The following is a 17,225-nucleotide window of genomic DNA, read 5'->3' on the forward strand; positions in this document are numbered from 1 at the left end:
TGTACATTATATTTATTCATTGCACACAGACTGATGCATTCAAATGTTTATTTCATTTAATTTTGATGATTTGAAGTGGCAACAAATGAAAACCCAAAATTCCGTGTGTCACAAAATTAGAATATTACTTAAGGCTAATACAAAAAAAGGATTTTTAGAAATGTTGGCCAACTGAAAAGTATGAAAATGAAAAATATGAGCATGTACAATACTCAATACTTGGTTGGAGCTCCTTTTGCCTCAATTACTGCGTTAATGCGGCGTGGCATGGAGTCGATGAGTTTCTGGCACTGCTCAGGTGTTATGAGAGCCCAGGTTGCTCTGATAGTGGCCTTCAACTCTTCTGCGTTTTTGGGTCTGGCATTCTGCATCTTCCTTTTCACAATACCCCACAGATTTTCTATGGGGCTAAGGTCAGGGGAGTTGGCGGGCCAATTTAGAACAGAAATACCATGGTCCGTAAACCAGGCACGGGTAGATTTTGCGCTGTGTGCAGGCGCCAAGTCCTGTTGGAACTTGAAATCTCCATCTCCATAGAGCAGGTCAGCAGCAGGAAGCATGAAGTGCTCTAAAACTTGCTGGTAGACGGCTGCGTTGACCCTGGATCTCAGGAAACAGAGTGGACCGACACCAGCAGATGACATGGCACCCCAAACCATCACTGATGGTGGAAACTTTACACTAGACTTCAGGCAACGTGGATCCTGTGCCTCTCCTGTCTTCCTCCAGACTCTGGGACCTCGATTTCCAAAGGAAATGCAAAATTTGCATGGTTGGGTGATGGTTTGGGGTGCCATGTCATCTGCTGGTGTCGGTCCACTCTGTTTCCTGAGATCCAGGGTCAACGCAGCCGTCTACCAGCAAGTTTTAGAGCACTTCATGCTTCCTGCTGCTGACCTGCTCTATGGAGATGGAGATTTCAAGTTCCAACAGGACTTGGCGCCTGCACACAGCGCAAAATCTACCCGTGCCTGGTTTACGGACCATGGTATTTCTGTTCTAAATTGGCCCGCCAACTCCCCTGACCTTAGCCCCATAGAAAATCTGTGGGGTATTGTGAAAAGGAAGATGCAGAATGCCAGACCCAAAAACGCAGAAGAGTTGAAGGCCACTATCAGAGCAACCTGGGCTCTCATAACACCTGAGCAGTGCCAGAAACTCATCGACTCCATGCCACGCCGCATTAACGCAGTAATTGAGGCAAAAGGAGCTCCAACCAAGTATTGAGTATTGTACATGCTCATATTTTTCATTTTCACACTTTTCAGTTGGCCAACATTTCTAAAAATCCCTTTTTTGTATTAGCCTTAAGTAATATTCTAATTTTGTGACACACGGAATTTTGGATTTTCATTTGTTGCCACTTCAAATCATCAAAATTAAATGAAATAAACATTTGAATGCATCAGTCTGTGTGCAATGAATAAATATAATGTACAAGTTACACCTTTTGAATGCAATTACTGAAATAAATCAAGTTTTTCAAAATATTCTAATTTACTGGCTTTTACCTGTATGTATACATGTGTATATATGTATGTATGTATGTATGTATGTATAATGTATACATGTGTATATATGTGTATATATGTATGTGTGTATGTATAGTATATATGTATGTATGCATGTATATATGTATACATGTGTATATATATATGTATATATATATATATATATATGTATACATGTGTATATATGTATATGTGTATATATGAATAGATATGTATATAATTACAGTATTTATGTATGTATATATACTGTATATAATGTGTGTATGTATGTATGTATGTATGTATGTATGTATGTATGTATGTATGTATGTATAATGTATACATGTGTATATATGTATGTATATATGTATGTGTGTATGTATAGTATATATGTATGTATGCATGTATATATGTATACATGTATATATATATATGTATATATATACAGTATATGTATGTATACATGTGTATATATGTATATGTGTATATATGAATAGATATGTATATAATTACAGTATTTATGTATGTATATATACTGTATATAATGTGTGTATGTGTGTATAAATGTGTATATGTATACTGTATGTGTATATATATATATATATATATATATATATATATATATATATATATATATATATATATATATATATATAGTAATAGTAATATTTCATTGTATTGCTTTTTAGATGATGTAAATTTTTAGTTAAAGCAGCGTTTACGTCAATGCTCAGTGTTATTGACATTTTTTTGCGTTTTATTCATTTAATTTCTCTTTCCTTTTCAACGGTTGTAAAGCGCTGGAAAAATAAAGTTTGGATTGAACCGTGAACCGGGACTCCACGCCTGTGAGAGGCAGAAATGTGCAACATCACGCCAACAGGAATAGTCCTTTTTCCACGCATAATAACCACAAACGTTGCGACTCATGTTCCCCCTCAACGAACCGTAGCTCCCCTCATAGCGCTGGCAGCACTCGTGCAGCCATGCCACCATGCGTGACCGCAGACAACACATGATTGTCTTGCCTTGACTCATTTTTCAGTGAGTCGTAAACCTCTCCAAGCTGTATCATGACTACTCTTGAGCACATCCTTGATGTTGTCTCCTGACCAGACATCATAAAACTGACTTTTTTGAGGTGTTGCACACATATTCTCTCTACATAACGAGTAGTAAATATTCTGACCCCGTCGGCCTGCGTTTGCTGGCCTCCCAAAATGTTGCCAGTTCTCCCACAGCTAAATGTGTCACCTATTGTGCGTGTTGGTGTTTGCTACGCCAAGGGAGGAAACGGCCTCGGCGGACGGAAAACAGGCCGCGGCATCAGCTCGTCCTTTGTTGAGGACGCTTTTGTTGCTGGTTTCCAGGGACAGAATAAATAACCCAGTCCAAGCAAAAGCATTCCCTCGCTCGCCCACACCAGTCTCTCTCTCTCTCTCTCCCTAGTTTCCCCAATATTCGAAATACAACAAATACAACGTAAATATTCCCATTTTCCAAATAATCTCTCCTATAGTCGTTAGGTGCGTGTGGTCTACAAAATAAACCAATAATATTAACCCCCAGGTCAAAAAACATGAACATCTGTGGCTGTAGGCGACCTCTTGATTAGGAGAGAGTACAAAATGTGGTCCTTTAATAAGGCACCGACCTAATTCCTTCACTACTACCGGGTATTGAGTCAGGGAAAATAAAATGATGTCATATTTCCATAGGTTTGGCTTCCTGTCCGGTTACGGACTAAACACTTGGTGTGGAAACAAGCCCCCGGGTACAAACAAAAAATTCCCCAAAAAATAAATGAACCAAAAATATATATATATGTATGTATGTATGTATAGTATATATGTATGTATGTATGTATAGTATATATGTATGTATAGTATATATATATGTATGTATGTATATATGTAACATATGAAATAACAAGTGTATGTAAGAAATTAAAATGCGCTCCCTCTGGCCAAAATTAATAAAAGAAATATGTATGTAGAGACATACTGTAATAACTTGAAGTAAATAATGAAGATTAAAAACTAATTACAAAACCAAAAATTACCCAAAAAATAAATGAACCAAAAGCAGTCTTTTTCCTCACAATGTGTCAACTTTTGTCTTATAAAATTGGGAACAATTTCTCATATTCTTTCCGTTTCTGTAATATTGCAATATTTTCTCGTAGAATTGTGACTTTTTTTATATGTAAAATTGTAATTTGGTTTTGAAAAATGATTACTTTTTAATGCAAAATAATGATATTTGTCATATAAAATTCTGACTTCTATCACAATATTGCCAATTTTTTTGGTCGTTTTTGTAAAATAGTGACATTTTTGGAGTACAATTATGACTTTTGTCATAATTTTGCCAAGTAAAATTCCGATGATTATTATGATATTATGATATTGCCCAAATTTGTAAGTTTTCTTAAAAATGTTTGACTTTTGTCGAGTAAAATTACGACTCTTTTGATAAAATTGCCAACATTTTAAGCTTTCCTTGTTAAATTGCGACTGTTATTGAGTAAAATTCCAACTTTTATCATAATATTGCACAAATGTTCAGTTTTTCTTGTAAAATCTTGACTTGCGTTGAGTAAAATTACGACTTTTATTATAATACTGCCAAAATGTTAAGTTTTTCTTGTGAAATTTTGACTTGCGTTGAGTAAAATTACGACTTTTATTATAACGCTGCCAAAATTCTAAGTTTTTTTTGTGAAATTGTGACCTTTTTTGTGTGAAATTCCAACTCATTTTTCACAACAAGGCTTTTTTATATTTGCATAGTATGTATATATTATTAATGTTGAAAAATACACTTCTTTATATATCTAGAAAGGGTGGTCCTAAAGAGGTAGGCATTTTTCGGAGGTCTCAAGAAGGTAACAAATACAAGAGTGTGTGCATGTGTGTGTGTAAGTGTGTATGGTCTCATGTTTGCACCGAAAAGCTGAGGTGAAAGTAGCCGAAAGCGAGCAAGTAAACGCGAGCATCACATTCCAAAGGGATGAAGGGAAGATGATGAGATTGGCTATAGGATCACAGAGCACGACCATATATGGAGGACGGAGGGTTTTGATCCCCCCAGCAATAATTGGGAACATCAGCATGAAGGAATGTCCACATTATGATGAACCACTTCTGAGAAACACCCGATGTTTCAGACAAGACGGGGGTCGAAGGTGAAACAGGTGTAAATGCTGCACCTGTGCACGTGAGAGAAGACATGTGCAAAAATACAACACACAATAAACTCTTAAGATGAAGCAAAAGTCCACAGAAACACAAAGTGAAAGAATGTGCGGCCATAAAAAAACAACACTAAAGTATGGCTGAAGCCACATGAAAGTATCCACCGACATAAATAGAACATCAAACATGTCTTTATTTTTTATTTTGTTGGCATGCGAGCCGACATTTGAGAATAGATTATAGTACTGAACTTGTTTTATAGCGAGTAACTAAAGAATACAGAATAGCATTTTGATCAAGCTTATTGCGTGCAGAATGTGCCAGCGTTGTTGGACTCGGACACACTTTAATGATCCACGAGGGAAATTGTTCCACACAGGAGCTCGGTTACAAAGGATGGAAAGGAGAAGGATGGAAAGGGTCATGCACACAAGGGCTAAAAAAGAGGGCGAAAATAAAAGTAAACTAAAAATGTATCATAGTAGCAATATAAAATATAACATATACTGGTATGTAATATTTACATATTATATATACATTATTTTATACATCCTGATACATTATTTATATATATATATATATATATATATATATATATATATATATATATATATATATATATATATATGTACATATTATTTTTTTTAATATTTTCTTTTTATATTTTTATATACTATATACAATATATAACAATGACGTTGACGTTGTCGATGAGACGATGTTATAAATGTGAATAGTAGCAATATAAAATATAACATATGTAATATTTACATGCTATATATACAGTATATAATATATCCTGATATATTATATTATATTATATATATATATATATATATATATATATATATATGTATGTATATATGTATATATATATATATATATATGTATGTATGTATGTATATATATACGTATGTATGTGTGTATATATATATATATATATATATATATGTATGTATGTATATATATGTATGTATATATATATATATACATATATATATACATAATTTTTTATGTATATTTTTATATAATATATACAATGAGACTATGTAATAATTGCGAATAGTAGCAATATAAAATATATGTAATACATACATACTATATATACAGTATATAATATATATTGATATGTTATATTATTATATTATATTTTTATTATATATATATATATATATCATATATATAGTTTTTAATTTTTTGTTTATATATAATATATACAAAATATAACAACGAAGTTGTCGATGAGACGATGTAATAAATGTGAATAGTAGCAATATAAAATATAACATATGTAATATTTACATGCTATATATACAGTATATAATATATCCTGATATATTATATTATTATATTATATATTTATTTTTTATTTATATATATATATATATATATATATATATATATATATATATATAATACATATATATACATATATATATAATATATATATATATATATATATACACATATATTTTTTTTTAAATATATTTTTAAATAATATATACAATGAGACAATGTAATAAATGCGAATAGTAGCAATATAAAATATATGTAATATTTACATACTATATATACAGTATATATTATATCCTGATATGTTACATTATATTTATATATATATATATATATATATATATATATATATATATATATATATATACATACACATATATACGGCGTGGCGCAGTGGGAGAGTGGCCGTGCGCAACCCGAGGGTCCCTGGTTCAATCCCCACCTAGTACCAACCTCGTCATGTCCGTTGTGTCCTGAGCAAGACACTTCACCCTTGCTCCTGATGGGTGCTGGTTAGCGCCTTGCATGGCAGCTCCCTCCATCAGTGTGTGAATGTGTGTGTGAATGGGTAAATGTGGAAGTAGTGTCAAAGCGCTTTGAGTACCTTGAAGGTAGAAAAGCGCTATACAAGTACAACCCATTTATTTATTATCATTTATCATTTCTGTGAAATGCTCAGTCATTCACAAACAAGGATGGGGCGAGGGTCACCACTTTGTCAACAAATGCGTGAGCAAATTGTCCAACAGTTTAAGAACAACATTTCTCAACCAGCTATTGCAAAGAAATTTAAGGATTTGACCATCATCAAAAGGTTCAGAGAATCTGGAGAAATCACTGCGAGGCCGAAAACCAACATTGAATGCCCGTGATCTTGTATCCCTCTGGCGGTACTGCATCAAAAAGCGACATCAGTGTGTAAAGGATATCACCACACGGGCTCAGGAACACTTCAGAAAACCACTGTCAGTAACTACAGTTGGTCGCTACATCTGTAAGTGCAAGTTAAATGATTGGGTACAAAAGTAGATTCCATGAAATGCTCAGTCATTCACAAACAAGGATGAGGCGGGGGTCACCACTTTGTCAACAAATGCGGGAGCAAATTGTTGAACGGTTTAAGAAAAACCTCTCTCAACCAGCTATTGCAAGGAATTTAGACATTTCACCATCTACGGTCCGTAATATCATCAAAGGGTTCAGAGAATCTGGAGAAATCCCTGCACATAAGCAGCTAAGCCCGTGACCTTTGATCCCTCAGGCTGTACACATCAACAAGCGACATCAGTGTGTAAAGGATATCACCACATGGGCTCAGGACCACTTCAGAAAACCACTGTCAGTAACTACAGTTGGTCGCTACATCTGTAAGTGCAAGTTAAAACTCTACTATGCAAAGCGAAAGCCATTTATCAACAACACCCAGAAACGCCACCGGCTTCTAAGATGGACCGATGCAAAGGGGGAAATGTGTTTTGTGTCAATTCAAACTTGGACCAAAGCGTCAGTTGCTATGTAGAGTAATAATAATAATAATAATAATAACTGGGATTTATATAGCGCTTTTCTAAGTACCCAAAGAACCCATCAATCATTCACACCTGGTAGTGGTAAGCTACTTTCATAGCCACAGCTTCCCTGGGGTAGACTGACGGAAGCGTGGCTGCAATTTGCGCCAACGGCCCCTCCGACCACCACCTATCATTCATCATTCAGTTCACCGGTGTGAGTGGCACCGGTGAACTGAATAGAGCTGAGTAGCGCTTTCCACCATTTTCAGCAGACTGCATTGCAAGATGATTAACCCCCCCCCCCCCATCCCCATACCTTTTAAACGTTAATAGTATCCAATATTGCAACAAATATTACAGTATATTATCATACTTTCCAAACGTGTTTTTTAAAGTCTAAATAAAAATACTTAACTTTACAGCAAACTACCCATCAAATTAATAAAAATTATGAATTTTACGTTGTTCTTTTGGAGGAAGATTATCCTGAAGCCTTATTGGTATTTCATTATACTTTCTGAGAAGTATTTTCGGAATCAAAACAGAATTTGAGATGAAAGCCGACATTCCTAACAGACGTTTTGACTTGAAAGTGCACTTTAAAGTTTGCTGGAGATAAAGCGGCCCAATGATCATGTTTGCGGAGCGTAAACACGGCGGCCGCTTTTGCAATCTGGCCTGGGATGACACTCTGGGACATTTCTAAGAAAGTTCTAAGAAAAGAAGAGGACTCGTATAAATAGTAATAATAAGCAGCTTTATTATGACTGGAAGCTAATAGGAAAGAGTCTCCCCCAGCCCACCCGCAGGACCTGATGTTCCTCATCATGGACTTGTACTGCCTTGGCCTCACGAGGTGTCAGCAGGAAGACAAACTGGTGTTTATGAGACCCCTCACCTCACAAACGCTGCTCATTTTTAGAAACTGCAGTGGGCCAAATAAAAACAACAAGAAAAAAAAACACAAAAAAAGTGTTTTTGCCAGAATTGACAAAGTAGATCCTTCTGTTTGGAACCTGAACAGCGAATAATTGGCTCAAAGAGGCTGCAAATGATGCGTAAAAAGAAATACTAATCTACATCCAGTGTCAATTTCAGTATATATACTTTTTTTTTTAAATCAACATCATTTTTTAATGGAACAGGTTGACAATCTGAGTGACTAACACGCCCACAGGGAGGTGAAAGGCTGAACAACAGCGACACCAAGAGGCGTTTTAAAGTATTGCAAGGCCAGGACTCTATAAACCAACAATTACATCCAAATATAACGAAAACAAACAAAAAAAACACAAGAAGTGCAAAACTTCATGAAGTACAAACCGAACAAAAAAAAACAAAAGAAGTAATATACACCTCACGGGATGATACAAAACAAATACAAAACCAAGCAAAAGATACGTAAAATAATAAATATAAAGCAAAATGTAAATATGATCTTATTGTTCTGTCTTTATATATTTTTTCAACTGGAATATATTTTTACAATCTTTTATCTCATTGTAAAAGAGAATTCCATAGTTTAACCCCCACCATTGATATGCACATTTGTTTTAAACTTGTCCTTGAATACTGATGTTGGAAATGACCTTTTCTTCTATGCTCTTCATTCTCAGAAGTGATGACAAACATTTTTTGTAAATTTCCTAGTAATGTTTTACTTTTAGCCTTAAACATGACACATAATGTCTGTAACTTTACTAGCTCCTGTAATTTCAATAAACCCGAATTAATAAATAATATGTTAGTGTGTTCTAAGTAATCTACTTTATGAATAATCCTTATAGCTCTTTTCTGTAGTTGATACAGAGAAAGTTGCGGTGCACAAGGAATACAACTTGAAACGTCATTATACAACTAGACGTGCTGAGGAGTATGCAAAATACCAGGGAGATGAGCGAGTGAACCGGGTTGCAAATTTTAAAACCAGTCTACTGAGGCAACAAGATTTCGTCAAGAAAGCAAGCGAAAAGAGCGACGCAGCAGTCAAAGCTAGCTACATGGTGAGTGAGATGGTTGCTATTCAAAGAAGGTGAATTCATTAAAAAGTGCATGTTGGATTTTTTTTAAGAAATCTTTTCTTGCGGCCCAGCCTCACCCAGTTTCTGCATCCAGTGGCCCCCAGGTAAATTGAGTTTGAGACCCCTGCTCTAGATAGATCAGACCTGGGCAAATTAAGGCCCGGGGGCCACATGCGGCCCGTTAAGCTTTTCAATCTGGCCCGCCGGACATTCCCCAAAATTGTTTTTATATCTTTGAGATGGAAAGTGTAGCTGCCATTATGTTGTGCAGTGATGTTTTCTAATGACCGTAACTCTTGAACTATACAAAGTAGAGATGTCCGATAATATCGGCCTGCCGATATTATCGGCCGATAAATGCGTTAAAATGTAATATCGGAAATTATCGGTATCGTTTTTTTTTATTATCGGTATCATTTTTTTATTTTTTTTTATTTTTTTATTTTATTAAATCAACATAAAAAACACAAGATACACTTACAATTAGTGCACCAACCCCAAAAAAAACCTTCCTCCCCCATTTACACTCATTCACACAAAAGGGTTGTTTCTTTCTGTTATTAATATTCTGGTTCCTACATTATATATCAATATATATCAATAGTCTGCAAGGGATACAGTCCGTAAGCACACATGATTGGTCCACTAATAGTACTAACCTTTAACAGTTAATTTTACTCATTTTCATTCATTACTAGTTTCTATGTAACTGTTTTTATATTGTTTTACTTTCTTTTTTATTCAAGAAAATGTTTTGAATTTATTTATCTTATTTTTTTTATATAATTTTTTTTTTTTAAAGTACCTTATCTTCACCATACCTGGTTGTCCAAATTAGGCATAATAATGTGTTAATTCCACGACTGTATATATCGGTTGATATCGGTATCGGTAATTAAAGAGTTGGACAATATCGGATATCGGCAAAAAGCCATTATCGGACATCCCTAATACAAAGTATTTCTATGGTTGGAATCTGCGCTTTTGCATGATATTTTAGTGACTAGTGTTGTCCAGATACCAATATTATTTCGATACTTTTCTAAATAAAGGGGACCAGAAAAAATTGCATTATTGGCTTTATTTTAACAAAAAAATCTTTGGGTACTTTTCAGAGGCGGTATGGTACCGAATATGATTCATTAGTATCGCGGTACTATACTAATACCCGTATACCGTACAACCCTACTAGTTGCTATGGTAATCCACGTCACAGCAGGTCAGACGAGGCACCAAGCAGTTTGGGTGTGGCTTGACTGTAAAATATGTCGATGGAGAGGGGGTGTGACGTTCATATATTCTCAATATTCAGGATTTTATCGTTCATAGAAAAATTTAAAATTCCATTCCATTCTGTCATAACATTTTTAGCATTCAATCAGACTTTATTGTGAGGTTTTGTATTAGTTTTATTTACTTAAAACGTATATCAATAATTCAACAACATAAGTAAATATTTATATGGCAATATATTAGAATATCTCACCAGGACTTATTAATAACAATATAGTGGTACTTTTTTTTAATTTTTTTTTTAATTACATTGAATATCATCCATTTCTTTCCTCAGCACTGTCCTTGACGCTACCATGCTTGGAGAAACAAAGTTGCTAGCTATAAGCTAATGCTAGCGTGTAAAACAAGTTTTTTTTGGTTGGATTGTATAGGGTTGACTGTGCCAACTAGTGGTGGGGAGGCTCCTAACCCAAATTTCGCTTGTAGCCTCTAGCAGTTATCCTCAAACTGTGGTACACAGGCTCTAGTGGTACGCCAAAGATTGATTAAAGTAGTGTTTTATGTTCCTATTTTCCAACACAGTGTTACTGTTCAAATTGTTTGTCAGAATAATTGTATCTAAGTTATCACAAAATGTGTTGCCATGAGTTCCCGGCGAGCAGAAAAAAGCTGTCTTTGATCTTACCAATCAAAAGGCTTGTAAAACTCCACTGTGTATGATGGGAAGCGCCATGAAGGTGTCGGTTTCTGTGATCTATTGTGATCCACAGGAAGATCTTGTCTTGACCCGAGATCTACAAAGCGGAGAGGAAGCTGGACCTGACGCAGCTCCTGGCACCTTTTCTTTGAACTGTTTTGTGACCAAGGGGCGACGGCTGTTTACGACCCCTTGCCCCTTAGAAACAGCTGTTGCTATGCAATCAGGGAAAGTTCAAATAAAAGAGGCGTAGAATTCTCTTGTCAAAGCGTGGTGGAAGTCTGTACAAAGAGTACAGCCCAGACGTTTCTCCCCAATGAGCTAAATTGAATTCTGTCTGTTTAATTCCTTGCTTCTTGTCTGTTTAATAGATGTCCTCGGTGTTTGAACCTGACACTGTTTGTGACAGTGGCCAATAATGTTAAATATACTTGGAGAGCAAAGTGTTTTCTGAGGTGGTACAGTTAATCCGCCGAAACTACCCAAAGAAAGGTGTGCCAAGCGTGTGGCGTCGTATTCAAAAAGACTTGAGGCTATAATTGCTGCCAAAGGTGCATTAACAAAGTATTGCACAAAGGCTGTGAATAATTATGTACATGTGTTTTTTTTTTGTTTTTGTTTTTTTTTAAGTTTTGACCAATTTTGCAAAATTTAAAAAAAAAATTACTTTTTACATTGTCATTACATGTAGAATTTTGAGGACAAAAAATATTTTTTTTCCATTTTGGAGTAAGGCTGTAACATAAAATGTAGGAAAAGTGAAGCGCTGTGAATACAATAAGTTACATAAAATAGTTTGAGAACCCCTGACCTAAAGCAAGGCAACTGGCTGAGAGACAACTTGTTAGATTGAATTACAATTTTTGAAAAATGCGTAGTAATATTAAATCTAATTGAATGTTACTTTATATATTGTGCGTCCAGAAATAGTCATTTTTATTCCATTTAATTTTCTATTTCAATTTAAATTAAAGCTGCAAGCAGCGATGGACGGGACAGACTTTGACGGCACATCAAATCCAAACCAGAGCAGTAATTAAAACTCTTAGGTTAACTTTTAATCAGAAGGGTTCAATCTCTCTCCTGTGCTAGTTTGAAGCCGACACGACAAACGCGCTCAGAGGAGATAATGTTTGAAAACAGGTGATCGGTTTTTACAAAACTTTTGTTTTGAAGGGGGAATTGCAAACTTCCTGTTGATTTTTGCTGGGGGCTGTCAGTATATGAAATGTAGGTCTAAGTGAGACCTACACAGAGGTCTTTGTTTCATGTCTCTACGACATTCCTACTGGAAGTTACAGGCAGTTTTGTCTGAGTTATCTTCCTAGGAGCAGTTGTGTCTGTTTTCTTCCTAGGGGCGCTAGAGCGCAATTTTGAGTTTTGGGGTTGGGTTTTTTATTAGATCGCAATTTTTGCCAGTCCTGTTGTGTGTGTCCAGTTTGGCGAGTTTTGAAGCAAGTTAAGGGGGTCAAATTACAGCTCAAAGAGGCAAAAGTGACTGTTTTTACTAAATATTTGTTTTGAAGGGGGAATTGCCAACTTCCTGTTGATTTTTGCTAAAAGATGTCAATGTATGGAATCTAGGTCTAAGGCAGACCCACATAGAAGTTTTTGTTTCATGTCTCTACGACATACCTACCGGAAGTTACAAGCAGTTTTGTCTGTGTTTTTTCCTAAGGGGCGCTAGAGCACAATTTTGAGTTTTGGGGTTTGTTTTTTTGATTAGATGGCAATTTTCGCCAGTCCTCATGTGTGTGTCAAATATAGTGAGTTTTGAAGCATGTTAAGGGGGTCAAATTACAGCTCAAAGAGGCGGCGGAATAATAGAACCTTACAATTACAATAGGGTCCTCTGTCCAAAAGGGACATTGCGGTCCCTAATTACTTTCTAATTTAAATATGCCTGCAAATATTTTTATTTAATAAATGAAAAAAAACATGCAACAATGTTTTGTAATTTTTTTACACAAAATGTATTTGATTTATTAATGATAAAATATTAAAACCCTCAATTATTGCAGTTAATTTGTTTCAGACATGGCCAAGATAAATGAATTTCCATCAAAGTAAGAATCCATCCATTTTCTACCGCTTGTCCCTTCATTCATTGTAAATCAAATATTTTCATAAGTGAGCGCACGAACATACCAGTTTACGACATTCCTAATATATATTTTTTAACATGAGAGCCCACTAGACATGAATAAAACAGTTTAACTCCAACATAGTAATGCTGCAGCCAATCAGTGGCCACGATACTGAGCATCGCGCTGTGATTGGTTTGGTCTCATCTAGTGACAAATACTACTGTAGTATTGATATTTGTGGTTAATTTAGCTATGTTTAAGCTTGAAAATGCTTGATTTTAGAACCCCAAAAAAATACAAAACAAGGGACAACATTTTATTCATCTTTATCTTATTTTTACTGGATTTTTTGTTGCATTTTTATAAAATAATTCAAAATTAAATACGGAGGAAGATCCTTCTACAGCAAATATTTTGTGTTTTAAATAAGGAAATAAACCAAAACCAGCTTTTCCCACATTTATTGGTGAAAGATGATCAGACAACACAAGACGAATGTATGATGGATCTGCATTAATCATATCTCGTTAGTTTACTATGATTTGCAAAGAGACGGACATATGTCTTAATGCACACTTTCCCTTTTGGACCTTCATGACTGATACATGTTTGTGGTAATCATTCACCGTGAGGAACTGTTTGCATAAATAATATACAACTACAAACTCATTAAGACGACACACACACACACACACACACACACACACACACACGTGCTACTTGAATCCTGCTCTGAGAGATGAGACTTTTAGATCCTAGAAAGGTGAGACGTTTAAAACAAACAGGTCGGACACACACCGGAGACGGCACCTCAGTCTTCAGAATTTCCATCCAGGATGCTTACGAAGGTGAAGGGGAGGAACTTAAAGCCCTGACCGCAGTAAAACTTGCTCTGGAACTCCACCCTGCAGGCACAAGATGGAAGAACCACACAGAGTATTTCTTTAATACAATACTATACAAGTACAACCCAACCCATTTTTTTTTACTTAAGAACCTCTAAAGGCTTAGTGGCCACATACGTGGACAGCACCTTTTAGTTCTTATTTCCAAAATTGTGTACACTACTGAATTGGGGTCTTATGGCCGCTTATGTGGACACTTATACTGCCATCTGGTGGTGTCAGAAGAGTATAACATACAATGGAATTACAAACCCCGTTTCCATATGAGTTGGGAAATTGTGTTAGATGTAAATATAAACAGAATAAAATAATTTGCAAATCATTTTCAACCCATATTCAGTTGAATATGCTCCAAAGACAACATATTTGATGTTCAAACTCATAAACATTTTTTTTTTTTGCAAATAATCATTAACTTTAGAATTTGATGCCAGCAACACGTGACAAAGAAGTTGGGAAAGGTGCCAATAAATACTGATAAAGTTGAGGAATGCTCCTCAAACACTTATTTGGAACATCCCACAGGTGAACAGGCAAATTGGGAACAGGTGGGTGCCATGATTGGGTACAAAAGTATATTCCATGAAATGCTCAGTCATTCACAAACAAGGATGAGGCGAGGGTCACCACTTTGTCAACAAATGCGGGAGCAAATTGTTGAACAGTTTAAGAAAAACCTTTCTCAACCAGCTATTGCAAGGAATTTAGACATTTCACCATCTACGGTCCGTAATATCATCAAAGGGTTCAGAGAATCTGGAGAAATCCCTGCACATAAGCAGCTAAGCCCGTGACCTTCGATCCCTCAGGCTGTACACATCAACAAGAGACATCAGTGTGTAAAGGATATCACCACATGGGCTCAGAAACACTTCATAAACCCACTGTCAGTAACTACAGTTGGTCGCGACATATGTAAGTGCAAGTTAAAACTCTCCTATGCAAGGCGAAAACCGTTTATCAACAACACCCAGAAACGCCGTCGGCTTCGCTGGGCCTGAGCTCATCTAAGATGGACTGATATAAAGTGGAAAAGTGTTCTGTGGTCTGACAAGTCCACATTTCAAATTGTTTTTGGAAACTGTGGACATCGTGTCCTCCGGACCAAAGAGGAAAAGAACCATCCGGATTGTTATAGGCACAAAGTTGAAAAGCCAGCATCTGTGATGGTATGGGGGTGTATTAGTGCCCAAGACATGGGTAACTTACACATCTGTGAGGGCGCCATTAATGATGAAAGGTACATACAGGTTTTGGAGCAACATATGTTGCCATCCAAGCAACGTTACCATGGACGCCCCTGCTTATTTCAGCAAGACAATGCCAAGCCACGTGTTACATCAACGTGGCTTCATAGTAAAAGAGTGCGGGTACTAGACTGGCCTGCCTGTAGTCAAGACCTGTCTCCCATTGAAAATGTGTGGCGCATTATGAAGCCTAAAATACCACAACGGAGACCCCCGGACTGTTGAACAACTTAAGCTGTACATCAAGCAAGAACGGGAAAGAATTCCACCTGAGAAGCTTAAAAAATGTGTCTCCTCAGTTCCCAAACGTTTACTGAGTGTTGTTAAAAGGAAAGGCCATGCAACACAGTGGTGAACATGCCCTTTCCCAACTACTTTGGCACGTGTTGCAGCCATGAAATTCTAAGTTAATTATTATTTGCAAAAAAAAATAAAGTTTGAGTTTGAACATCAAATATCTTGTCTTTGTAGTGCATTCAACTGAATATGGGTTGAAAAGTATTTGCAAATAATTGTATTCCGTTTATATTTACATCTAACACAATTTCCCAACTCATATGGAAACAGGCTTTGTAGGAAAAAAAGGTGTAAAAATAAGAATTAGCATGTCACTAAACATGAAGTACACGTTTGTGTACTTATGGACTAAGTACATCATATCAAAAGATGATTTTTTATTCTAATTAGGGTCCAATAAGCCCAAATAGCAAAGAGAAAGAAAAAAAATTATGTAAACAAACAGCTAGGGCCTTAAGAGGTTAAAAAGGATTCAGACCACTTGGAATCTAAAGCCCTACTTCCTCTCTGGGAACTGATCTTGCTCTATATTTCGAAATGGTGATGCTAATTAGCGCGTTGACCTTTTTAGCTCAGCAGACAGAAATAACTAAGGAGGGTGGGGGCGCAAATCTTGAAAAAACAGCAATGAAAAAGATGCAAGTTTGAGCACAGTAGAAATGACAAGGAGTGGCCAGCAGGTGGAGACAAACCTGACAGGTGCAATGCAGCTTACCAGTGCAGCCTGAGGGCGTGAAGGAAGGCGGACAAGCCCTCCATGATGAGCAGAATGGCCACTGTGAGAATGGCGAAGAAGTAAAAGACGATGAACACCATGAAGAAGCCGCCCAGGCCGCGCGTGGACAGGCCGATGTGCATCACCATGGACCAAAGCACCTCGGACAGCTCTGCAAACAAAGACGTCGTTTTTACATGATCACGGGTTGCGTTTTGTTTGTTTTACCGCACCCTTACAATTTTATATCCACCATGGATATCACTGGACATGTTGTACATTTTCTCACGCATTTAGTGGATGAAAGCACAATTAAATTAATGAATTAAAATCCACTGATGCTTCTATTTAGACTTACATGCACTTGTCCCTCGCCACATCATGCTTTACTCTGCTGCAATTGTTTTTATTACATTATTGGAATGGTTTCACAAAATTATATTATGTCTTCTCATTCAACATCGCTTTAAAAAAAAAAGGGTTTTCTTTATTTTCATGACTATTTACATTGTAGATTGTCACTGAAGGC

The 17,225-nt window shown here is 36.1% G+C and overlaps 1 protein-coding gene across 3 annotated transcripts in view; it reads right to left on the bottom strand.

Annotated features, from left to right (window-relative positions):
• Positions 1-13,977: 13,977 nt before the first annotated feature.
• atp6v0a1a (ATPase H+ transporting V0 subunit a1a) overlaps positions 13,978-17,225 on the bottom strand; it is a 38,451-nt gene continuing 35,203 nt past the window's right edge. For all 3 annotated transcript variants that reach the window (XM_061981975.2, XM_061981974.2, XM_061981973.2), the window contains 2 exons: positions 16,697-16,868; positions 13,978-14,437 (listed from right to left, as the gene is read on the bottom strand). In XM_061981975.2, the coding sequence (XP_061837959.1) occupies positions 14,344-14,437; positions 16,697-16,868 (266 nt within the window). In that variant the 3' untranslated portion in view covers positions 13,978-14,343. The remainder of the gene's footprint in view (positions 14,438-16,696; positions 16,869-17,225) is intronic.

The sequence above is a fragment of the Nerophis lumbriciformis genome, linkage group LG24, assembly GCF_033978685.3.
Source record: "Nerophis lumbriciformis linkage group LG24, RoL_Nlum_v2.1, whole genome shotgun sequence".
In the NCBI taxonomy this organism is placed as follows: Eukaryota; Metazoa; Chordata; class Actinopteri; order Syngnathiformes; family Syngnathidae; genus Nerophis; species Nerophis lumbriciformis.